This window comes from Protopterus annectens, chromosome 8.part0 (genome assembly GCF_019279795.1).
Source record: "Protopterus annectens isolate FY-2018-M chromosome 8.part0, PAN1.0, whole genome shotgun sequence".
Taxonomy (NCBI): Eukaryota; Metazoa; Chordata; order Ceratodontiformes; family Protopteridae; genus Protopterus; species Protopterus annectens.
In genome coordinates this window covers 22,241,716-22,267,266 of record NC_056741.1, presented here as the reverse complement: position 1 = coordinate 22,267,266, position 25,551 = coordinate 22,241,716, and the positions used below count along the sequence as shown (strand labels likewise).

The following is a 25,551-nucleotide window of genomic DNA, read 5'->3' as shown; positions in this document are numbered from 1 at the left end:
GTCTACTGTAATCTGTTAGTCCCAAGATGGATGCCAACTGTATAAATATAGTAGGGTGTGGTACAGTTTGTATCCCAGCAATGCATGAAGGCAAAATCTAGCACCTTCTGAAATAAGATGTCACAACTATTGAACCTGCTTTGATTCTTGCCCAGTTAGAAATCGGGGGCATGCTGTCTTAATGGCTTTTAATAAGTTATTCCTGTCAGCCAGAAATCCATAATTTGTGTTTTAGGATGTTGTCTATTTGATTTTCCCATATTTTTCTGAAAATGTCAGGGGATGTAGAGGTTTTTAATACTGCTCTCAAGTCTTCAATAGTTAGATTTTGTAGTTGTACATGGCTTTTTAAAATCTTTGTATAGTTAGCTGAATGTGTCTAAATAGGAGAAAAATAATTTACAAAGGTTTGAAAACGCATTGTAGTCCATGGGTATACTACCCTTATGGGGAGGTTCAACCTTCACTGCCTCTAGCTGCTGCTGGATTTGGTACTTCTCATTTGCTGCATCTGTGTAGGAGCTTATCAGAATCGGTGAATAATCAGAATCTGTTTTTCTCTCTACTCTTTTTGTCAGGAGGTTTCCACTGACATTCCTCCCCATCTGTGACAATCTACAACTGGATAATAATTTGCCTAATGTTTTTCAGCGTGTTAGCTTTAAGAAGAACTTTTATTAGGGAATCTTTTTAATTTTCCCACATAATTAGCACTAGTTCCGTGTTTGGTACATTTTTCCTTTTAGCTATTCGCTTTAACATTTGATCTGGTGGTGGTGTTACCATTATCGCTGTTAACAATCTAGCATTATAGAGAGACCCAGGGGGACAATTAGAAGTGCTGGGAGTAACTTCAGCTACATCTGGGAAGTGATAGAAGGCACAGGCAAGTCATAAGGTGGAGAAAGTGCAGAAGACAATGGAGGGACAATCATCTGATTCTGTGTAACTGATAACTTTTCTAACTATCTTAATGGATACATACCTTGGGAATAGCATTCCTCATCTTCATATCTGTGTAATAAGTTTACTATTCTTTTAGCTGTCTGCAGCTGTGACTTTAATCTAGCTGAGCTACAGTTTAGACTTCTAACTACAGATTCCTTTTCCTTATTTTTAGCTTCTTGCCAGTCATTAAATGGTAACAAATATGAGACTGGTGCCTTATTACCTTTTTGTTTGTTTTTTAGATTTTCCTATCAAGAGTACCGTTTTCCGGAAACTGTAAAGCACTATCATTTTTAGTGAGTTCAGACCAATAGCAAGTAACTACAGTTGTCTCTTCCATATTTATTAAACATGTACCTGACTGGAGTACCATACTCTGGTTCTTTTAAAACATATGCAGTGGCGCCCATTATAAATCCCAATCCCATACAAAGGGATAGGGATGGGACTGTAATTATAAATTTCATTCTCATTCTCAGTGAAGGTATCTTCTCTGTTCCCCTTTCTTTGTATTTGATTAAAATCCCACTCTGACACTTCAGAGATGCTTGTCCTCCTGACAAGGATACTCTGCCCTTGTATTTTATTGATTAGACCCGGTTAACACACAATGAAATAAACTTGATGCCATTAGTGTGACTGATCATACATATTTACAGTTTCCCAGACACACTTAATTTAACCCCTTGCATATAATTAAATCTAATGGAGAGATTATTAATAAAGCTTATCTGTTGTTGTTGTCTTTCGGCTTTTCCCGGTTAGGGGTCGCCACAGCGGAACTCCGGTCCACTAATGATTGGAAGTAGACATTTACATGCCGAGTTGCCAGCTCTGACTAACAACCTCCAACGAACGTACGCCCATTCACGCACATTTCCACACAGAAGACGCTCTAGCTGAGAATTTAACAGCATTCATTCTACTAAATTTGATGATCTGACTCTGACTTTCCATATTAAGCATGAGCTCAGAATTCCATAAAAACTTTACACACTTCACCACGCTAGCATTTTTCATATGTGGCAGGAACTAAATCATCAGAAACAAACTGAGAAACACTCAGGAATCCATCTTAAGATGAAAGCATATTTAAAATGAAATGCACACACTAGCATTTGTTTCTTGTCTGCATACCTTGCACCTTACACTTCACAGTATTTTTGATTTGGCAATATCCGCTCCGATCCAATACATGACCTGCAAGATGGCTCTTAATAGGTTTTAAGCGTACCAGAATTATTTCTGTTTCAGGCCACTGGAATGGGGTGAGGCTGATCACCTTCTTTCACTCCCAAAGTGGTCTTGTACATCTCCCTTAGCCAGACCATTTGGTTGTCTTTTTTTCGTGAAGTCTGAAAAGGTGAAAGGATCATGAATCTGTTAATCTCCACTGGCATCTCTGTTGTACTGAAAGGACCAATGGTATTGGGCAGAGAAGTATGCCTCATGTTCCAGGATTTTTTTTTCTGTAGTGTAAAACAAGGAAATCTTTAATGAACCAGGTTCCAGCACATTCTTAGAGCTACTTTCACCTAAACAGGCTTTTTCAAGAACCTAGACAATTTCACAGCCAGTTTGCATGGTCCTCAATGCACATCTTTTTCCCCAAACATAAGTTTGATATCCAGAAGGGTAGGATTTTGCATCACCATCCTGCAGAGTCTTTTCACCTGCCACTACCATAGCAATGTCCAGTAGGAAAGGTGGTCTTTCAGTTTGTAAGCCATTAAAAAATAAGTATAGAATGGCCCTCACCATAAGTGATTTGCAGTACTAATTGTCTACATACCCTCTCCCATATGGTCTTTCTCTGTTTTTTTCTCCTTTGCTCCACAGGGACAAATACCAGGGAAGTGTTCTCCCTGAGACATGAAATGAGTAACTTTTAGTTTGTAATGGTTGTGTTCCTTTTTGCCCTTCCAAAAGGAGGAGAAGATTATGGGGATTTTTCTCTTCACTGGACATTTGTCTAAGCAGTTTCCAGTAACTAGTGCCAGCAAAACACCCAACGAATCAACAAATCACTGTAAAGGTGCAATGAGATAATCCAAATAAGATAAGTGAATACAGTGAAACGAAACACGGCTCCCTTTCTCATAAAGTACAAATCAAACCATTCAATACAAGCTATCGTTTAATTTTGGTTAGTGCTTTCTTTGGTATGCTGTAGCAAACCAAAACTTCCCATTTAAAATGAAACCAACTTTAAGGGGTTCACAGTATTTTATGCCACTTTGCGTTGTACGTATGATGACGCTCCATGGTTTTGGAGAGATAGCACTGAGAATATGCAAGTAATTGAGCAAAGTTTGGAATATATCTTTAATTTACTGTGTTACGAAGCTTTAACGTTTCAGTAGCTAAGGATATTTGTACATTTTTAAACTATGCTTTTATTGCGACAGTTTATGCTTCATTTTAAATGGGAAGTTTTTGGTATGCTACTCCAATGTATTTGAATGCTTACGTAATACGCTATATGCATTAGACTGGATAGTATAAGCATGCTGATTGGAAGCACTTGTGAATGTAATGAGAATGTAAGTATATAAAGTTCTTGTTTTGTTATTTGTATGGTCTGATGAAGCCACTTGCACGGTGGTGAAAGCGCTAACCAAAATTAAATGATAGCTTCTATTGAATGGTTTGATTTGTAGTTTGAGAAAGGGAGCCGTGTTTCATTTCACTGTATTCACTTCTTATTTGGAGTTTCCAGTAAATACTTGAACAGACTGTCTAGCTGCTCAAAATTCAAACAGAAGAGCACTACTGCTGATCATTTACTTAAAACATTAACAGCTCATAATGCTGGGATATTGTAGTACATTGGTGCTTGCTTTGTTGCAGGTGCTATGCTTTCTTCTGAGTCCGAAGTTTATAAAGAGACTGAGATTAGAGGTGCAGGGGCACAGCCACATGCAAAAATTAGGATCTGATATATTTTCTGTGTGGTTTATTGGATCTGACCTTGACACTTTTTTTCAAGCTCTTGGATCCATGGCTCAGGCTTCTCCCCTACCCACAATTTCCTCTTATTCCTACCATACCTCAGATGTCATTTACCACCTGTATAGTCAAGACATGATCCATGAGGGCTCTGTGTTCATTTTCAGATAAGTGATAATTTTTCCAGATCTTGAGTGTTTTATAGATAGCCTTTCTGGGTTCCGTATCTCTCATCTCCTGTGCTTTGAGTACCTTTGTGCTATTTTTCTGAAAAAAATGTTTTCCTTCTTGCCTTTCTCTTCTACATTTATATATTAAATATATAAAATACATTTTTGCATTATCTTGGCTGCTTCTTGCTCACTTTTTTTTCCTTCTGCTTGTCTAGTGGTTTCTTTAGATTATAGGGCAGTGCCATTCTTTCTGGGAATTTGTGATTGCGTTTGTGTGTATTTGTCTGCTAAGATGTCTGATAAGGCCTTTGCATTTAATAATTGTATTGCCTGTGGGCTTAAGAGCCACATGATCTGTACTTTTTGTTTGCTGACCATTTAAATGTTGAGAGCGAGTCCTGTGCTTCCTTTGGGGCCAGGGCTCTTTTGGACCAAAGAAACAAGCTTGTACCAAAGGGTTTTTTTCCCTGTCCAAGTGGCAGAATCAACCCCTTTTGGTGTCCACTTCAGCTTTTCCTTCCTCCAAAACATTAAACAAACTGCCAAGGAAAAAGCGAAGAAGAACAGAGAAAAGAGAATCAAAAAGAATGACCCAGAAAGAGGTCTCTGGATCTGACCCCACCAGTCAGGCCTAGCAGCAAAAACTCCTAGGCTGTCTGATCAGACATCAGGGCAGGAGTATGTTTGGATCCAAACATCATCTCCAGTATGCTGCTTCTCTCTGGAGTGAGACAGTCCTTGGCTCCATTCACTTGTTCTCCAGGAAAGACATCGATCTCCAGACCACATTTTCATGGCATCTTCATACAGGTCCTTTTGATCATCAAGAAGCCTCACTGAAGCAAACATGATTAAGCGGAAATTTCCTTTAACACAAATTCAGTTAGTGGTGGTCCTCGCATCTCTCCCTCTGTAGTCAGAGTCTGGGCCACTCACATCCCTTCTTGGCTTCTCCTTCTTTGGTCTGACTTTCAGACATGGTGTTTACAGCTTTGAGTGATCCCCATGAGAGAGACTCATTGGAGCTGACAGCTGCTTTTGTTTAGGCCATTTCCCTTGCTACTCAGACACCGTCTGACTGCAAAGGGTATCAGAGGTGAGGGGTCAGAGCTGAAGTATGAGGGCTGAGTTTGACTCCTAAGTTTTCAGATTCATCATCTCCTTTGGGTGCTTTGACCTTGAGCAGCTCTGTGCTGACATCGCAGTCTGGTCAGGGCCGGGGATGTTCTTTCCTTGAGGTCTTTGCGTCCTGGGCGGTCATTTTTGGTACCGATCTCATCTTCAGCATAAAGTCTTTCAAAGGTTCCTCCCCAGATCTAGGGATGAGGTTCCCCACATGCACTTTCCACTGCCCTGACCCCCCCCCCCCCAAAAAAAAAAGATCCTGCAGGGCCTTCCACATATTCTATCCATCAGGGGCAGTCAGCCTAAGTTAGCCTTTAGAGTCTTCACTTGATGAGTTCCCATTCCAATTCCAAGCCTTTTGTGGAGCCCTCCACCAAAGAAAGTCACAGGACGTGGCCTTGCAAAAAGGAGGCATTTAGACTCCTCTCGGCAGTTACTCACTGAGGCTACAGACTTTGAGGATGGAGAGGGGTCCGCAAGGTTTATGGTAAGCACGTAACTTTAATTTTTAGTGTCTTGGTACTGTTTTATATTTCAAAAAACAAAGGCGTTTAAAACTGACTAGGGGAACCAAATAATGTGATACGTAAGGCAGATTAGGTAAAAACACACTGGTTCCACATGGCTGAATAAAGGTCACAAGGTAATGTATTCCAAGGAAAACAAGTAAGCGCCTTCACGGATATCATCCGCCTCATCAGACTAGAGTAAGAAATGACATTAGAAACTTTTTATCTGAAGTAGTTAACTTCATTTGTCCATCAACCTGTGGGTATCGGATCCATATCGGATCCGAGCTGGCAACTTCAAACAGCTAAGATCTGTGCTCCAAGCTCCTCCCCTTACCCATAATCCCCTGCAATCCCCCTCTGACCCCAGATCTCGTTTGCCGCGGTTGAGTCGACAGCTTTGAACGAGTTCCAGGCGTAGGAGTTAGTCGTGCAGTGAGAGAAAAATATTTCTTTTTCTACTTCTTGTAGCTGATATTGTTTGTTGAGTGTGTTGCCCCCTAGTATTAAAACTTTTTAGTTATTATAGTGTTATTTCATTAACATTTAGTGTAGTTCATTCCTCCCCGTGTGTGTGAAGGCGTGTGTGTTGGGCCTTGTGTGGGTTTTTGTTAAACTATGTCTGAGGCCCCAAAAACGTTTTTCTCTAAATGCACCGAGTGTGGCCATAAGCTTTCCACAGCGGATGGCCACACTCGGTGTGTTATTTGCCTTGGGGTTGACCACCTTTCCTCAGGCTGCACTATTTGTGCAGCCTTCAACCCCCAGGGCTCTAAAGGGCAGGAGGGCGAAGTTGATTCTGGCGGGACATTTGCCCCCGGATTAGACTTCGGCCCTCTCCCTCGGTGGCACCTGCCGTGGCATTGCCCTCTTCCACCCCTGCTCCCCTGGCCAGGACTCAACCTCCCATCTTAGGCCAGGGAGGAGAGGGAAGCTAGGTGGGAGAAGGATAGACACCACAAGCAACGGGCCGAGTCTTCCTCCTCTGCTCCGCCGGCTAAACAGGCTGCCTCTCCCAGGGCTTCCGGGCCTTCTCCTTCCCGGCTCCATTCACCTTGTTTCTCCCCAGAGCCGGAGGAGGAGGCCCGGTCGCCTTCGAGGTCATCGAGGCGACACTCCCAGCCCGCCTCGGTGGCCTCTTCTAGGTCCATCAGAAGCTTGTCTGACGCAGACATGGACCGGATGATGCCTAGGTTCCTTCAGGCCCAGCTGCAGATGGGAGTGCTCTTGCCTCCGGGTGGGGGGGGGAGCTCGACCCCCTTTTTCGCCCCAGTTGCTCCTTCTCCGACCCACTTCCAGGGTTCGGAGCCTTCGGATCCGGGTTGCATAGGAGCCGGGGGAGGTTCGGCGCCGATAGTGCTTGGACCACACCCTCGTGTTTGTCGGGTCCCTTTTTGGGTCCGAGCTCTCGGAGCCGAGAGCTGAGCTTCGGATCCGGAGGTGTCAGTGTGTCTTTGGCTCCGTCTCAGTCGGAGCATACTGGCCCTTTGGATCCGATTGGTTCGGCGCCAGTCCCAATCCTCACATCAGATCCGAGGGGGCTGCTCTCGGATCCTAGAGAGAGCAGTTCTCCCTCGGCGTTCGATGTTGTGGAGAGGGTATTGTCGAGGGATTCCAGGCCCCAGGCTCTGACTACGGGTCCACCCTGCACTCTCTCTCAGATGGGCCCACCTTCCATCACCCAGCCCCAGGGACAGCCTGCGCCTGCGTCTCAGATGGTTCCCTTAGAGGAACAAGATGTGGTTGGTGAGGCCTCTTCGGACAGCCCCCCCGAGGAGGTCCCTCACAAACGTAAGTGCAAGAGGAGGCACTTGGACTCACCTGAGTCTTTGACAGAAGACACGGACTTAGGGGAAGGTTCCCCAAGGTCACCTCCCAAGGACGTCTCCTTCTGAGACATTATGGAAATGCTTCGAATTAGAGGGGGGTGGTCAGCCCAAAAACCTTCCTCGGATGAGTCTGTTTCTGGAGGCGTTTGACGCAGGCCCATCTACCTCTTGGGTGTCCCCTCCCGCCGATCCCCTGGTAGATCTCATTACTACCAGGGCATGGAAGGAACCGGACACTGTTGAGCCCATTCCAAAGAGACCAGATAAGATCCTTAGCCCCCCCCCACTGATAGGACGGTATGGAGCAAGGGTGCTCCTGTAGATGCCATGTTGGTGGCGGCTGCCACCAAGAGGGAACTGGCCCAGGAGAGTTCCTCGGTCCATCCTCCCGACAAGGAGTCTCGGATGATTGACCGCCTGGGGAAGCGGATGTTCGCTTCAGCTACCTTCGCTGTAAGGTCGCTGAACTATATGGCACACGTCATACGACTCCAGCGGGATCTTATCAAGGAATATGCCGGTTCACCCCCAGAGTCCATGTCGACTGAGGATAAGAAGGTATTCTCAGCTCAAATGGCCACTCAAGTCCATCTCGAGCACTTCTATGCGGCTCCTCTCCCATGCTACGGAAGGAGCCGCTAGAGGAGCGGGCGTTGTTTTGAGACGACATGCTTGGCTCCGCCTCTGCGATTTTGCAGAACCCTTCAAGCCGTCCTTCGCAAATGTACCATTTGACGGTTCTTCGCTTTTTGGCAAGACCGTCCACGACACTCTGGTCCAGAGCGAGAAAGACGGGAAGACGTCTGCCGTCTGAGTCCGCTTCTCGGCTCCCCAGTGGTCCTTCTCCAGGAACCAAAGGGGACAGAAGAAGATGTGGTTCCGGAAGTCTCAACAGTCCCATTTCGCTCCGGACCCCTCGTCCTTCAGAGGCAGAGGAGGACAGGCTGGACGCCGGCCCAGAGGCAGAGGGGGACCGAAGAACTTCGGGTCAAGAGAACCTTTTTTGGATCTGCCCGCGCAGCAGCCCTGAAGGGTTACCCGACTGCTCCTCTCTGGAGGCAGTCGGGGGACGTTTCTCAAGGCACCTAGCAGTTTGGGAGTCCATTACAACAGATCACTGGGTGCTTCAAATCATATCCAGAGATTACAAATTCCCCTTTCTGAATCCCCCTCCCAGGCCCCGAAGCCTCCCCGATGTCCCACCCAATCAAAGGGAGGCAGCAGCTGCTAGAAAAAAGAGCGATCCAGCGCGTCCCCCTAGACCAATCTGGATCGGGCTTCTACTCCAGGTTCTTTCTGGTGCCAAAAAATGACTGGGGACTTGAGGCCAATCTTCGACCTGTCCTTACTGAACCTGTTCCGGATGGTCAGCATTCAATCCATTCTCCCTCTCTTACAGGAGAACGACTGGATGTGCTCGATAGACCTCAAGGATGCGTACTACCACATATTGATGGACAGACTATCCAGAAGGTTTCTCCGCTTCTGGCTAGGAGCCAGTCACTACCAATTCAGGGCCCTCCCCTTTGGTCTCACCACAGCCCCCAGGGTGTTAAGCAAAGTTTTGGCAGTAGTAGCGGCCCACCTGAGACTCCAGGGTATACAGGTCTTTCCTTACCTGGACGACTGGCTCCTGACCGCCCCCAACAGGCATCTACTATATTCAGCCAGAGATTACTTCCTCCACCTGGCCTCCCGGCTGGGAATCACAATCTACCTCAACAAATCTTCCCTCCACCCAACCCAGATCTTAGACTTCATAGGAGCCAGATTAGACACAAAGCTATTGAGAGTCTTCTTAACTCCAGACTGGATTCGTACCCTGAAGCTCCACGTACTGGCCCTGTTACAATCCTCGGCTCCTCCAGCGGAATTGGTTCTGAGGGCTCTAGGTTCCATGGTGGCCACAATCAATCTGCTACCTTTAGCACGCTTCAACATGAGGATACTACAATGGACCTTGCAGGTTCAATGGTCCATCCTGCTATACCCGCTGAGTTCACCCATCCCCCTCAGCAGGGCTTGCAGGAAATCCCTGCTCTGGTGGCTCCAGTCACCGGACCTCCAGGTAGGGCGCCTCTTTTCTATGTTCCCACCTCTAACCACGTTGACCACAGATGCTTCTCGCCTAGGGTGGGGGGGGGGGTACTGTATGGGCAGAACCGTCCAAGGCATGTGGACCCATTCAGAGACCTTATTGCATATCAATGTCCTAGAGATGAGAGCAGTGCTTTTGGCGTTGCAAGCACTCCAGGCCCTTCTTCCCTTAGGGACAGTTGCAATTCAGACAGACAACATGTCAGTAGTCTGGTATATCAACAAACAGGGGAGAACCAGATCCTATCCACTTTGTCGAGAGGCCATGAGAGTTTGGGATTGGGCGATCTCCACCAACCGCTTTCTCATAGCGACGCACATTCTGAGTCGGTCGAACATTTTGGCAGACAAGCTGAGTCAAACTATCCTCTCACCGTACCAGTGGTCTCTGAACCCCAGGATAGTGAAGCCAATCTTCAAGTGGGGTCAACCTTGCTGCGATCTCTTCGCGTCTCCTTCGAATGCAAAGTGCAGCAACTACTTCGCTCTAATTCCCCCACCAGGGGAATCCCCCAGAGATGCTCTGGCGCATGTTTGGCCATCCGGTCTACTCTATGCTTATCCTCCTCTTCCCCTAATGCTAAAATTCTTGCAGAAAGCCCGTCGGTTGGGGAGCAGAGTGATCCTCATAGCCCCATTCTGGCCTCGTCAAATATGGTTCCCATGCCTATGGTCTCATCTAGTGAATCCTCCTTGGATTCTAGATCCCATCCTGGATCTGATCTCTCACCCACTGGGTTTGCAACCCCGAACCTGGACAACCTGAAGCTCACAGCTTGGCTGATCCAGTTCCAGTAATAGTTAGGACTCCTGGTATCTCGTCCCCGGTTAAGGCTATTTTAGTGGCCGCTCATAAACCTTCTACGAGAAAGGTTTATAACAGCAAATGGAAACGCTTTACTATCTGGGTGGAGCATAGAAAGTTGGATCCCTTTACAGCTCCCATACCAGCAGTGTTAGAATTTTTGTCGACCTTATTCGACCAAGGTGCTAGCTCTTCCACGGTCAAAGTCCAGTTAGCTGCGATTTCCCATTATCATGTGGGAAGTGATCTCTGTTCCTTAGCATCTTCCAAATTATGTAAGACCGTCTTAAAAGGCACCTTCCTCTTAAGGCCTCCAGTGAAAGACGCAGTCCCTCCATGGGATTTAACCCTTGTTCTCCAGTCCTTGACTGCCCCTCCGTTTGAACCCGCAGCCTCGGTGGATCTGAAATGCTTATCTTGAAAGACTACCTTTCTTGTCGCTATCACTTTGGCTAGAAGGGTTTCAGAGCTTCAAGCCCTCTGCGCCAAACCCCCATACTTGGTCTTCCATAAAGATAGTTTCCCTCAGAACCAATCCCTCCTTTCTACCCAAAGTTGCTTCTGAGCCCAATATTAATCAGTCTATTAATTTACCAGTTTTCTTTCCAAATTATCAGACAAGGGTGAATACAAATTACATTCTCTGGACGTACATAGGCAATTAAGATTCTACTTGCACAGGACCGCTGAACATAGGCAATCTGAGCAACTCTTCATATCCTTTGCAAGACCCTCTTTGAGCAAACCAGTATCAAAAGTTACTTTGTCCAGATGGATTTCCCAATGTATACTTCTTGCATATAAGAGTTCTGGTCGACCTGAACCTGAAAGAGTCCGCACTCATTCTACCCGATCGATTTCTACTTCTGCTGCCTTTTGCTCCAGAGTGTCCTTGGACGACATTTGTTCAGCAGCCACTTGGGCTTCATCCCATACTTTCATTAACCATTACAAGTTGGATCTAATTTCCAGAGGGAGAGCATCCTTCGGCTCTGCAGTGCTCTGGAATATCCTTCCATGAGGACCCCCTAAGTTTGGGTAGCTGGGGACTCTGTCCCACAGGTTGATGGACAAATGAAGTTAACTACTTCAGATAAAGAAGTTATGTACTCACTATAACGTTCCATCTGAGTAGGTAAACTTCATTTATCAGCAACCAACTCCCCTCCATCCCCCTAACCTATAGTGTGTCCTAGAAGGATTTCTTGTCCTTTTCTCCGGATAACACCAGGTTAGGAGTTGCAGGTGATCCTTTGTTGTAATATGCTGTTTACTTAGCAAACTCGATCTGAGGTCAGAGTGGGATGGCAGGGGATTATGGGTAAGGGGAGGAGCTTGGAGCTCGGATCTTAGTTGTTTGAAGCTGCCGGCTCGGATCCAATACCCACAGGTTGCTGACAAATGAAGTTTGCCTACTCAGATGGAACGTTATGGTGAGTGCATAACTTCTTTTTTCCAGTTTCTGGATAATGGATAGTAATATGCAAGCAGTGGAAATGTTTAGTCCCTTTTGTTTTGTTATAGGGTCAAGCATATTTTTATCAACCAGAGGAGAAGCTGTGGACAATAATATAATGGAGCAGAAGGAATTTATCTTGGAGGGAAAGAGGGCACAAATTAAGTCGGATAAGTTGATCCAATAGAACTAAGTGGTTTATAATTACTCTATTTGAAGGGATATTTTAGGACTACACAGTTAAGCCCTTGTATATACACACAAGCAGAAGTTTATAATTCAGAATAGAAAGGGAGGAGGAGGATGGGGGGGGGGGGGTTCAAGAAATTAGAGAATTAGATTTTGAATGCAGATCCGTAAGGAGAATAGCAATCATACATAATATTATATTCATTATATTCATAAAGTAGTAGAAAGTATTCTAAGAACTAAGCCAACACAAGAATGGAGAAAGGAGATTTTGCCAATAGGGATGATTTGCAAGTAGGAGTACAAAAATAGGCAAGAGGGGGCTGGAATTTACTGGAAAAAAACTGGCAAAGGAAGCAAGGTATTGGGAGGAAATAAGTATACAGTGAAAAGTTATAGAATAGGATGAGGCCAAGGAGACATTTGGACTACAAGTTGAGACTGCCTTCCCTACCAGGTATTGATATCTGAGTATAGGCAAAGAGAAAGGGATAGGGGAATCCTAAGAGAACGGACTGCTCTGGTGGAGGTTTTAGCTGAATCTAGCATAGAAGCTGCTGCTACTAAACAAGTACGAGTTGGTAGGGCATATAAAATATTACACAATAACTAAAGGATCAATCACAGCAGGTTAGAGAAGACTGGGAAAGAGACTGAAAAAGTAGCTTACAAGGGAACAATGGGAAGACATATGCATGACTTCCAAAGGTTTGGGATTTTTGTTTGAAGTTTGTATATGTATTTTTATACCCCAAGCACACTTCAAGGATTTCTTCCACAGGTAGTAAGTGTTGGAAGTGTGATTGGGAATAAAGAGGTAACTGGGAACGTGTTTTGGGAGTGTAATGAGTTGACGGATATCAAAAATTCCCTACAGAGTATTCTGCCCAAAAACATTGGGTAAGTAAATGGCTGTAACTAAGGAATGATTCTTTTGAGCTGGGCCATGGGATCTGAATTGACTAGACCACAGTAAGACCCTGTAAAGTTTAATTCTGTTGGCGATCAAAAAGCAGTTACTAGAAAATAGAAACCAGTTTAAACCTACTCTATTTGAAGTACTGAATATTATAAAAGATAAAAAAAACGAAGAGAGATCTTTAAAAAGGAAAGGAGCAAATTACATAGAACAAATGGAAATCATGATAACATGCATAATTAATGTTCAGGAGGAGAGAGGTTTAAGGAAGGCAGGAATTGAGCAAATCATGTAATGTTGGACTGGAAATTATCAGGAGGGAAAATATATGCAGTATTTAAACTAAAGGGAAAAAATGTACACTTTGTTTTTTTTCTGTCAATACATGTTTGCTTATGCCTTAAGTGATAATTTAATAAAGGTGTTAAATCTGAAAGAATAACTACCTAAAAAATATACTTTCTTCAGAGATTGACTTAATTCCTTCTACATTACACTGAGTTACCTATGTAGGTAGAACTTTTTACTTTAAATATGTACGTATCTGATATGTTTTAGTTTTGTCTATATGCGTCTCCCTCTTTTACATTATGTACTTTCTTTATGGTTTCCTAGTATTTAGACTTCAGTTTTCTTAAGCTGTTTGATGTTTTCTTGACTTGACTCAAATTCACATATAATGTAATGTTTACGTTTTTTTTTTACCTTTTAATGTCAATGCTAATATTTTGTTTGCATGCTGTTTGAATCTGTATGGTAAACATTTTGTCGATCGTTTTCTGTGATGATATTTTTGGATTGTTGAGCAATTTGTATTTGTTTCACTATTTATCTTGTATTCTAAATTGACCATAGGTGTGTGCGTGCATGTGCGGTATGGAAGAACAGCCATTGCAGGGCTAGCCACCTGGTGGGGGTGAGCAATGGCTCTAAAGCATCATCGTGGATTACCTGGGCTATTAGGCAATACAGTACAAATGATGTCTGAAAAGGGTGTTGTACCAGACTATCTCACCTGGTTAGGAAACAGACGAGAAAACTGAGTATCTCCTTAGCCTGCAAAACCTACATCAGGCCTTGTATATTGTGATGTTTTAACTTAAATTTGTCCACTGTAGACAGTTGTCATCTGACTTCCTGTCTCCCATTATGTAGGTAAAAAGGATCAGACTGCAAATCGCCGGCATAAGAGTCTAACAAATGGTGATGAATCTGACTACATTACTCCCAAACCAAGAACCAGGAGAAATGTGCGGTCAGCCAAGAAAAAAGCTGTGGTCGTCTTTACCAGTGATGAGGAGGAAGATGGTGCGTATACTCTTTCTTTCTGCTTGCATAACCTATTAGTACTTGCTCTATAAATGTAATTGTCCAAGATTTATGGTCTTTGAAAATGCATCTGCTTATGTAGGACAGGGACCATCTTTCATTATCCCTCCCACTCTGAACACTAGATCATGAGGACCATAGGGTTTTAGTTGGAATAGAAGTAGGCTGGGAACTTGCATATGACTTCAATAAGACCAGAGGGCTGCTTTTAATTCTGAAAGCTGGGCATTGTTTAGAAGCTGCTGCTACCATCTCCGCATATGGCTGCCCTGATGGTTTCTGGCAATCGGGCAGCCTTTGTTTTTGAATATGAACTAATCCTACTACTCATCTGGTATTCCCTTGAAGGCTTTGTATAGGCAGAGGCATTTTACAATACTACTGCTTTGTCAACTTAGTAAAGACTTGACAGCAGTGGCCAAACTTGGATTTTTTTTGTTTTCCTTCCTATTTTATTTTTGGTAAATTTTATGAAACTTTGGTATAATGTACTTTATTTGAAAGTGGAGTTTGGTCTGCAGATGGATAATCTGCAGGTTCATCAGCCCCTCCCCCTCCTTGGTCATAGCTCAGCAGGATCGATGTTGCCCAGTTTTGGGATGTAAGAGTTCTCGTGTGTTCCTGATGATACAGAAGGTGCTTTGATTTATCATTTTGTTGGTTGGCACAGCATTTTCCCTGTCATAACATGAGGTACACATTGTTTTGTGGGTGTACTTGTGGGCAGTACTTTCCAGTGCTCGTTGCTTGAAGGCCTGCTTTAGTTTTGTTGTGCAAAGCCTCATGCATGTGTCTTTTTAAAGGTATAGGTGTTTGACTTTATTTTAGCTGTACTGCAGACTGTCCTTTGTAGTACTGGCTGGCAGGAGTATGGTAGCAACCAGTCTGTGCAGGGTGCAAAGGATGGGCACTCTGCATGCATACCTGTAATGTAAGAACAAGGAAATGCTCCCTTTGGTAAGAGATGTAGTTCTCTGTAGAAATGTGTGAAACAGTAGTGGTATAGCTCCTAGCCTGTTATCTCAAGAATCATGACAACACCAAAATTAATCTGGGACACACTGAATATTGACGCAAAGCAGCTGGCATCTTTACTTGCTAATTTGTATTAATACACATGAAGTTTTTAGCATTAATGCCTGGTGCTATTTGTCTGCTGTGTAATTACTGCTGTTTTGTTACAAAATCTGAAAGAGAAAAAGCTGGGACTTGTCCAATAATTAGGGGCAGTTGAGAGACTGGTGGTGGTGGTTTATTGAATAACATGGCTACTTTGTGTGACGCTTATGGAAGTATGTGTAGAATGATGCCATTCTTTTGCACTACAATCAGTTTGTCTTTCTGCATTCCGTTATGTAACAAAAATTGACAGTCTGTGCCATCAAAAACCAAAATCTCTATCTGTGACCACACACACACACACACACACACACACACACTGGTCTATGGTTGAAATGCCCTTTCCTCCTTCAATTAGTTTTCTGTAAACTGCTATGCTGGGTGAGCTACCTGTCCTAGTACATGCCATGGGAGAATGTGTTTGAGTTGCTCTGTCATTTAATTTCTGCTGTAATCATGGTTTTCTTATGAAGTCTAACATTTGGTTTAAAGAGCTTCTTGTGTATTCGTTCCAAGTAATGCAAGTGTTCATATTGCTACTTGGGTCATAGACCTACATCTCCAGAGGCATTGGCACATTCTTTGTGGCTTAGAGGAGCATGAATTGAAGTGCCTCTTCCTGAAAACAGGTGTAGGGGAAGCTTTTGGTGTACCTCTCATCTTGTAAAAGGGCAGCTGTGTGCACCTAGTACAGAAGTAGGACAACTCTCTAGTTTTGCCCAAGGCCTGTGGCATACAGAGCGCTGTCAGGTGGGGAAGGAGACGTAGGCAGATATGCCTCTACCCTCCTTTGAAGATGTCTGTCCCTAAAATGACCTCATGCATACGTTTGCATAGTGAGAGCTCAAGTTCCTGCTTGTTCTCTGGTTTTGTAAATAATAAAGGGCCTATGAAAGGTGCTACCCAAAAGCTATCTTGCAGTGATTTCTGTGGTGTAGGCACTATCCTTCCCTCTCTCAAATGGAAGCAGTTTGCTTCTTAAAAGTGGTCCCTTTCATTCAAGACCCAAGTGTTTATATTGTTACTGGATCACAGCCTACACCTGCACAGGTATTGAGTTGTTCTTGCTGATTATAATGATGGGAAGAAGCACTGCTGTAAACTTTCATCTTCGCACTCATTTTGTGAGAAGATGGCTTGTGTGTGTCCAGTGCAGAAATGAGAGGAGCAACCCTGTGTATGACACCACCACCCACACCCAGAACAATCTCTCTCTCTAGGCAGGAGGAGAGAACACTGAATCATCAATTCTTTAAGTTCTGATCAAAACTGACACACTTGCTGCTTGAAAGCACCTGGATACTGCTCCCTTAGGTTCATAGGCAAGTACTAGGCTATCTGCCCGAGGGCATCTATAAGCCTAGCCAGAATGTGTTGGCTTTCGCCGTCCCCTTAGATTAGTTCCCTGTGCCTCTGTTTGGCAGAGCCACTGCAGTGATCCCAGGGGTAAATTTTCTGTTTCCTGTCCACTTGTCAAGGTTTCTCGAGTGTTAGCGAGGGGCTCTGCCTATTGTAGATTGGAATCCTGTTCCAAAGCATGGGGAGTCTCTGTGACCGGAATCTATCCCTACAGCACGTCCTATTTATCGTTGTGGTGAGTTTTAGATCCCTAGAGCGTGTGGCTCTTGGGGATTTGTTTTTTTTAGGTGGAGCATGTCCATCAATTCTGGGTTGGACATGGCCTTGTATGCCAGGCAGAGATCACCTCTGAGTAAGTGATATGCAACTGAGTACAGTTGGAGTTTCTTCAGTCGGGCTGCATATGTTTGAGGCCAGTAATCCTCTTGGTGAGGTACTTCTGTGGTCTTTCGAGCTGTTGCAGGTGTCTTGGAAGGTACATCCCAAATGGGGCGTTGTACTGTATGACGGGTCTAATGAGTGGTGAGTAGAGGGGCAGAATAACCTCTTTTGTTCTAGATGCGAACCCTGTTGTGATTAGGTGGGCCACATAGAAGGATTTTCTAACCACCTTGGCAATATGATTATCAAAGGAGAGATTACTATCTACTTGGGTCCCCAGATCCCTTATTACATTTTCTGTATTTAAGGGACTACCATGTATGTGGTAGTTTGCGGGTACTTTGTTTTTTCCAAAGGGGATGACTATGCACTTTTTGGCATTTAGCTTGAGGCCGTGATTTTGACACCAGGTATCCGTCTCAGTGAGACCCTTCTGGAGGATGTCTGTATCAGCTGGAGAGTCCGTTATGGCCCCCAGTTTGCAGTTGTGTGCGAACTTGGTCAGCTATAGTCCTCCTGTACCTCTGAGAAGTATATATCGAACAGAAGGGGTCCCAGTACTTGGCTCCCATAAAGGCTCTTACCCCCCTGTACAAGGAACTTGTCAACTCCTAGGTGATCTTTGGTCCAGTCTAGATCCATGGAGTCCATTCCAAAGGGTCAGATGATATAGCTGTGATTTCATATACATAGCTGAGGAAAACCCTCACTGAACCTTTATCAATCGTATTCAGCTTTGTATTTAACATATGGGCATATCACTGACCAAAAGGTAAAAGGCTGCAGTGGTATTAGTTCACCAAATACATGGTGACATCAGACTCGGAACTTTTTAGATACATCAGCCTGGCGGTATACTGTGAAAAGTCAGTTAGTGGCACTTTTCTAAAACTGCACCAAGGTCTACTCCATTAAGTTTAGAATGACATGTATTTTGCCTGATCTCATGAAACTGAGATAACAGCAGTTGCACTTGATGGACAGGTGCCGCTCATCTTGATTAAGTCATTCAACAATATTCCACCTAAGGGAAGAGTTGAAAAATGAAAGGTATTAGATGGCAATTTACACATAAATGAATATATAGGACATTGTTTAAACAGAAGAACACTTTAGGACAGATTTGTAATTCCAAACCTGAACTAGTGATGTTCCAAAAGATTGTTAGCAATTTTGCTGGATTACAGTCTGGTATTAAAACCATATGTGCCTTTTGTAATATGGGGAATGTAATTTGATTAAAAGATGAGAAAGTTGTCTAGGATGGCATACACAATACTTACCCAATACAATAGTGATGACCTTGCATTTTTAGTGTTACCTAATGCAGTATTGTGCGAATTATCAAAAAGGGACATCAAATAATGACTGCAGAATTCATGGCCATGTCATTAAAAACTCCTTCTAAAGATTCCAGTAATAATGGTAGACAGCACTTAAACTTTAGACCAGTGTGTTGCAGTATGTCAGGAAAGCATTTCTGATATCCCATGTAATTCTAAAAGGGCATGCCTGGTCATTCCAGGGTGATTATAGGTTCATAGGTTCATACTAGGCTATCTGCCCGAGGGCATTTACAAGCCTAGCCCATCGTTTTGTGGCTTACGCCACCCCTTTAGTATGGGGAACTATACCCATTATTTTGCTGTGCCTCTGTCGAGCAGTGACACTGAGGTTATCCCTGGGGTATATCTGTGATCTCCCATCCATTGGTCAAGATTTCTCTTGAACAAGGCCAGCGAGGTACTCTGCCTCACATGTACCGGGATTTTGTTCCACAGCATAGGGAGTCTTTGGATGATGAATCTATCCCTCCAGCACGTCCTATTAATAGCCGTGTCAAGGTTTAAGTCTCCCGCCCTTGTGGCTCTGATGGATCTAGATTTTTTGAGGTGAAGCATATTCATCAAATCTGGGTTTGACATGGCCTTGTATGTTAGGCAAAGGTCACCTCTGAGCAAGCGGTAAGCAACTGAATAGAGCTGGAGTTCTTTCAGTCGGGCAGCATAGGACAGATTTTGAGACCCTTTATCCTTTTGGTGAGGAACTTTGTGGCCTCTCCAGCTGCTGCAAGTGTCGGGTCAGATACATGTCGAATGGGGCATTGTACTCAATCATTGGCCTGATGAGTGATGAGTAAAGGGAGACTATGACCTCCCTTGATCTAGATGAGAATCCCTTCATGATAAGGTGGGCAATGTAGAAGGTCTTCCTAACTACTTTAGCTACATGGGTGTCGAATGACAGACTACTATCAACCTGGGTCCCCAGGTCCCTGATAACTTCTTCTGTGCTCAGTGGATTGCCACCTATTTGGTAGCTAGGGGTAACCTTGTTTTTCCCGAAGGGTATGACTATGCATTTTTTGGCATTTAACTTTAGGCCGTGGCTCTGGCACCAGTTATCCGTTTCTGTGAGACCCTTCTGAAGGATATCTGTATCAGATGTGTTTTCTACTATGGCGCCCAGTTTGCAGTCATCTGCAAACTTTGTCAGCCATAACCCTCCTGTGTTTGCTTGTACTTCGGAAAAGTAGATGCCAAACAAGAGTGGGCCCAGGACTGAGCCCTGTGGGACACCACTTGTGACAGGCTTTGAGTCTGACATGGCGCCAGCAACTCTGACCCTGTGGGTTCTGTCACTCAGCCAGTTTGCAACCCATCTTGTGATACACTTTGCTTCACTAATATGACCCTGTACCACCTGTACTGCTGGTTTTTGAGAGCTTTCACCAAGCCACCTATAACCACTTGTTATGATACATTTCCAAAATAGAGAAATCAAATGGCTGGAAAACTTGCACTATTCAGAAAAATTGCAGAAAGTGATTTTTTTTTTTGGTGGGTTTCTTAGAAATGACTGCTGTCTTGTCTTTAACATGAGTCTGACAGGGTTCTGTTTTTGAATGCATGTGGAGCACATCACTGGCAGGAAGCTAACAAGATCTGGGAAGCTGGTAATAAAATTTCAAACAGATCAAAAAAAGATACATAACAGAATAAATTCCCCGTTACTGTCAGATGTTTAGTTAACTTCCTTAAATTATATATAGGACCACTATGTTGGAAGCTTTGCAATCAAACCTGGTGAGCCTGCAGTCACAAAAGCAACAGTGCCTTATCACCTTCCTGCCTGATTTGGTGTCTAGCATTTCATGTACTGGTTAGGTGTTCTGTGCTATGTTGAGACAGATTTACATCTACTACATCACACCTATTCAGATTCCCATACTCCTTGGTGCCTCAGGCACTTAGAAGGGTTTTATGGCTTTTCTGAATGTGGGCAGAGAGAGATCTTGTGACAACCCTTAAAGGGTATCGACTGGGTTAACAATGCAGCCTCCTGCAGTTTCAACTGTTCTGATGATGGGAGTAGACTAAGGCTCCTTCTTTAAGGAGAACCCCATATTGGCTGTCCTTGTTGATCACTTGCAGACAGAGGTATAGCTGGGGTGGGAAGAAATGGCAGCCATTCCCAAGTGTAAGACGTCAAGGGACATCATCTTCAGTACCAGCATTCAGTTTCTATTTCACTCTGTGTGTAGTCTAGTCAGTAATGGCATTCAGAAATGAATGCCAATGCTGCATTTTCGGTCAGCACTGAAGTACTTCCTATGTTATATTTAGCTGTAATAAAATCCAAAATAGCATGGTCAGACGGTCTTTGTCCAAGAATGTTACAAATTTAATTATTCTGGACATCCGCTGCATCAACCAGAACCAGTACGGTAGTTTAAGTGGGGGCTCCAGTACGTATGGATATTAAATTTGCCCCTGACCTTACAAAGGGAATGATAAAAAAAAAAAAAAAAAAAATACAGCACATCCAAGAACGCCATAATAGAAGTAGTGTTACAATATTCTTTGGATGCTAAGAAGATTAAGAGCATAATGATTAGAAACTGGAAACCTGCATTGGCCATTGAGTTTGTATTAAACTGGGTGAAGTCCCCAGACCTGTTTATAAAGCGGGCAGGAATATTAAAAATGAGGCTTGTAAACAATGTGACCCAATTTAGTGGTACATGACTATCTGAGAGTAATTCCTTGCCCCCTGCTGTATGTAAATTCACATCTGGGCAGTTTGTGTTCTGCATTTTATGTAGGAGAGACAAAGATTACAGCAGCATATTCATGAACACAAGCACAGTAAAATAGGGAAAGATGTGAAAAATGCCTCTTGAAACAGGGAATTGATGTGACAGATGAAATTAAATACATCTGTCCTCCCAGATCTGTATGTGTCTGTCACACTCGATACTGTAGCAAAGGACAAATAGAAGATAAGAACCTATCCCATGATGATTTCATTTTCTTTTTTTATTGGATTGTAGTATTACAATTTATATTTATTGCATTTGATTTAATGTGTATTTTGATGAAGCACTGAATCTAAGGTGGATAAAAGGGCTAAATTGCATCAAACATTTGTTAGATCCAAAAATAAAAAAAATCAATTGGTGGCTTGCTTTAATTGTTTTTAGCTGTAGCAAGCTGCTGCTTACATTTGTAGCTAGCGGTTTGCTACAGTTTAAAGTACAGAAAAAGAGCTAGAGTTGAAGGGCAACGGAAGATCTGCAGAGGTGGATTCTAAATAGTCACCCCTCCCGGAATCTGGTTGACCTACAGGAGAGGAAGAAGGCTTATTATGGCTGAGCCCTTTGTGATCTCCAACCCTAGATTTCTAGCATCTTCCAGGCCAGGCTGAAGGAAGCAACCCCTTAACAAGCATCAGACTGTTGCTCCTCCTGTGCCAGACAAGTCTCTCCAACCCTGCTGTTCCAGCAGCATGGGCCCTAGTCACAGTCTAGAACTGACTGTTTGTTTCAGCTTATAGGGTTATCACAAAAAATGGTTGCTAGACTTGTTCAGAGACAGCCACACCTTTGACTTCGTGGGTCTTCTCCAGTAAAGCTATGTTCAACAATCAAACCATCTTCCCAGAGCTTTTCTGAATAGTATTACACAGTGCTTCTGAAAGGTTCCATTCAGGTTGTTCATTTGGAATGAAGCCAAGAGTTGTAGTACCTCTCAATTCTCAAATGGGGGTGAGAATTCTGTCTGGGATCACACCACCAGGGGATGATGCCCCCTGATGCCTTATGGCAACCTGGATAGTAGTGCTGGACATCATGGATATCCTTTTTAACTTATTCTGTGGAGTCCACAGGAGGTGATCTGTCTGCTCCTAATGGATACCGCTTCTGGTACAAATTGCTACTTCGGCAATCAATGTTTATTATAGCGTTAGTTGCTTTAGCAAAGACTTACTGGGAGAAAACTCTGGATTCCTCTGCATAAATAACTGACGCTGACACACTGTTGAGACTTCCTGATATAACATTCCTGGAACAGGCAGTTTTTATTTCACTGACAGTTGGTTATGATCCAGTGTGCATTATATGGAGGGCCCAAGAGGCCATTTCTTTGGTAACTGCCTTCTGTGCATTTTAGGCTCAATGGAGGACACAGTCTTTACAGAGTCCTTATGCAGCTGAGAATGCAGATGTTTTGGACTGTAATGGTTGCATACATTTCATGTACTAATGGATATTTTGGTGCCAAAGCCTTGTCACTTTTCTTTAGAGTAGAGGATGTTGATTGAAGAAAGTGGAATTCAAAGAATTACTCAAGGCTCTAGCACCTTGTAAAAATTTCTTCTGAAAATATAGCTAGGGAGTGGGATGAAATTAAAGTGGATTTTTAAAAATAGGGTGGAAGTAAAAGAAAGGGAGATTATGGTTAAGTAGTAACCAGAATTATTTAGAGGGACTTACAAATGTCAACGTATTGCAAAATAGGGTGAATCCCACAGAACAAGACAAGGAGCAACTGCAGAATGCTAAACAGAAAATAGGGGATTACCTCGATAATATGCATGAGTTTAGAAAGACTGCTGTAAAGCAACTGTTTTTTGATAACTCGAAAGTACAAAAACTTTTAGCACAACAACTCGGGCAACAGAAAATAGGGCTGTCGCCAAGCTTAGGAAGCCTATAATAAAGAAGATAAGATCCTTTAGAAGTATTAGAAATATTTTGGAAACTGACAGTCTGTATAAAGCAGAGAAATATTGAAATCAAGAAAAGGTACAAATTATAATGCTTATGGAAGAATTAAATATGCCAACGTTAAAGGTAGATTAAGGCACAATTATGAACGGTTAGGATAGGAGGAAATGAGATAAAAATGGTGATGTATAACCAATCTACAGGAAGTTCTCTTCATAGATTCATAGATTCATAGATTAGTACTAAGCTAACTGCCCTTGTGAGCCTTTTTAAGCCTAGCCAATTACCCCTTTGTGAGACTCAAACCCTGCACCTTGTGCTTGCAAGGCAAACACCTTAACCATTAGGCCACCCTCCCAACCCCTCTTGGAATAGATGGTACTCCTGTGGAAGTTTGGAAGCTAGGAGGGAAAAAACTGAAAGATATGGAAGGTTTTGTTTAACAGTATTTCAAGAAGAGAAGTACCAACATCCTGGAAGAAAGTGGTGGTAACTGTAATTCCTAAAGAGGGTGAAGATCCTGCGTCATACAGGCCTATTTCAATACTAAACCATTATTATAAAGTCTTTGTCTATAATGGCTAAAATAATGGCAAAAGAAAGTTGATAGATATGGATCAGTGTGGTTTTGTGGAGGGGAGGCTAACATTTGACAACATTAACAGAACACCTATGATCCAGAGGGAAACGGACTACAAGAAAATACCACTGTTGTTCAGGTGGGCCTTGATGCAGCGAAAGCACTTGACCGTTTAAGCTGGGACTTTGAGCAGGGCAATGGAAGCATTTGCATTCCCTTATGAAATAAGGTTAATTAGGAGGATATATATATATAGGGGATCAGAGGCGAAAATTAATGTTAGTGGGTTTCTCTCTGATAATATCTGCTTGAGCAGAGGAACCAGGCAGGTCTGTCCTAATTCCCTTTTATTTGCATTGTATTTAAAACCATTGGCAAATAAAAAATGTGACCCAGAAATTCAAGAATATAATTGGTACGGTAGTTGAGAAAAGCTGGCTTTATTTGCAGATATTATTTTATACTTGATAAAATCAGAAAAGGACATTATGGTGTTGTAGAACATTTTGAGACTGTTTCAGATTTTTTCGGGATACAAAATTAATGAAGCTAAAACAAAGCCAGCATCAGTAAATTATGTACCCAAATGCAAACTGGTTCAGCAACATTTATATTTGTGGGGTCATGATGAAATGAAGCATTTAGGAGTATGGATTAAAAATTATTTCAGTGTGTCAGCTAAGGATATGTGGAAAGGGACTTAAAAAGATAATACAAAAACTGGGAAATTGGAAGCACTGTTGTGCAGATAGTAAGATACCAGCAGTTAAAATGGTTTAGTCCCTTTAGTCTTGCACACAGGTCAGGCATATTTTTATCAACCAGCGGAGTTGTGGATAGCAATCAATACAGAGCTGAAGGATTTTATCTGGGAGGTGAGAACTGCAAGTCAAGTGGGATAAGCTGATTCTTCCAATAGAACAAGGCAGATTGGGACTGGCTGATTTTGAAGGGGTATTTCAGAGCTACACAGTTAAGGCTCCTGTACATAGCACAAGCAAAGGTCTACAATTCAAAGTGGGAAAGGATGTTGAAACAGGGGGTCTGCTTTTGAATGCAGACCTTTAAGGAGAATAACAATGATCCTACAGAATATTATATTCATAAAGTAGCAGAAAGTATTCTAATAACTAAGCCAACACAGGAACTGAGAAAGGAGGTCCTGCTGATATGGATGGCTACAACTAGGGATACAGACAGTAGGTAAGAGGAGACTGGCAAAGGAACCAAGGTATTGGGGGCAAATAACTGGAGACGGAAAGGTAAGGGAATTGCAAGTGGCCAAGAATTTATTTGGACTGCAGGTTAGAGCTTGCCTTCCCTGTCAGGGACTGATATCGGAGTATAGGCAAAGAGAAAGAAATAGGGGGATCCTAAACAAAAGATCAACACTGATGGAGTTTTTAGTAGAGACTAGAGCAGAAGCTGCTGTTAAAGGAATAATAGTAAAGCATATAAAATATTGCATGATAACTATAAGAATAAGAGGAGGTTAGAAAGGATTGGGAAGAGACTAGATAAGCAATTCACTAAGAAACAATTGGGGGGATATATGTTTGTCTCCCAAATATGCAACAAACTCTAGAAGATTTAGGATATTTACTTGGAAAGGTTTACATAGATATTTTTATACCCCAAGTAGATTCCAGAGAATTTTTCCTTGGGTGAACAGCAAATGTTGGAAGTGTGATGGAGAAGAAAAAGGTAATGGACATATTTTCTGAGTGTGTAATGAGTTGGCAGACTTTTAAGATTCCCTGCAGACTACTCTGTC

The 25,551-nt window shown here is 43.1% G+C and overlaps 1 protein-coding gene across 1 annotated transcript in view; it reads left to right on the top strand.

Moving 5' to 3' along the window:
* NCAPD2 (non-SMC condensin I complex subunit D2) overlaps positions 1-25,551 on the top strand; it is a 1,714,408-nt gene that overhangs the window by 1,675,240 nt on the left and 13,617 nt on the right. The window contains exon 31 of the mRNA XM_044079588.1: positions 14,155-14,307. Coding sequence (XP_043935523.1) covers positions 14,155-14,307 — 153 coding nt within the window. The remainder of the gene's footprint in view (positions 1-14,154; positions 14,308-25,551) is intronic.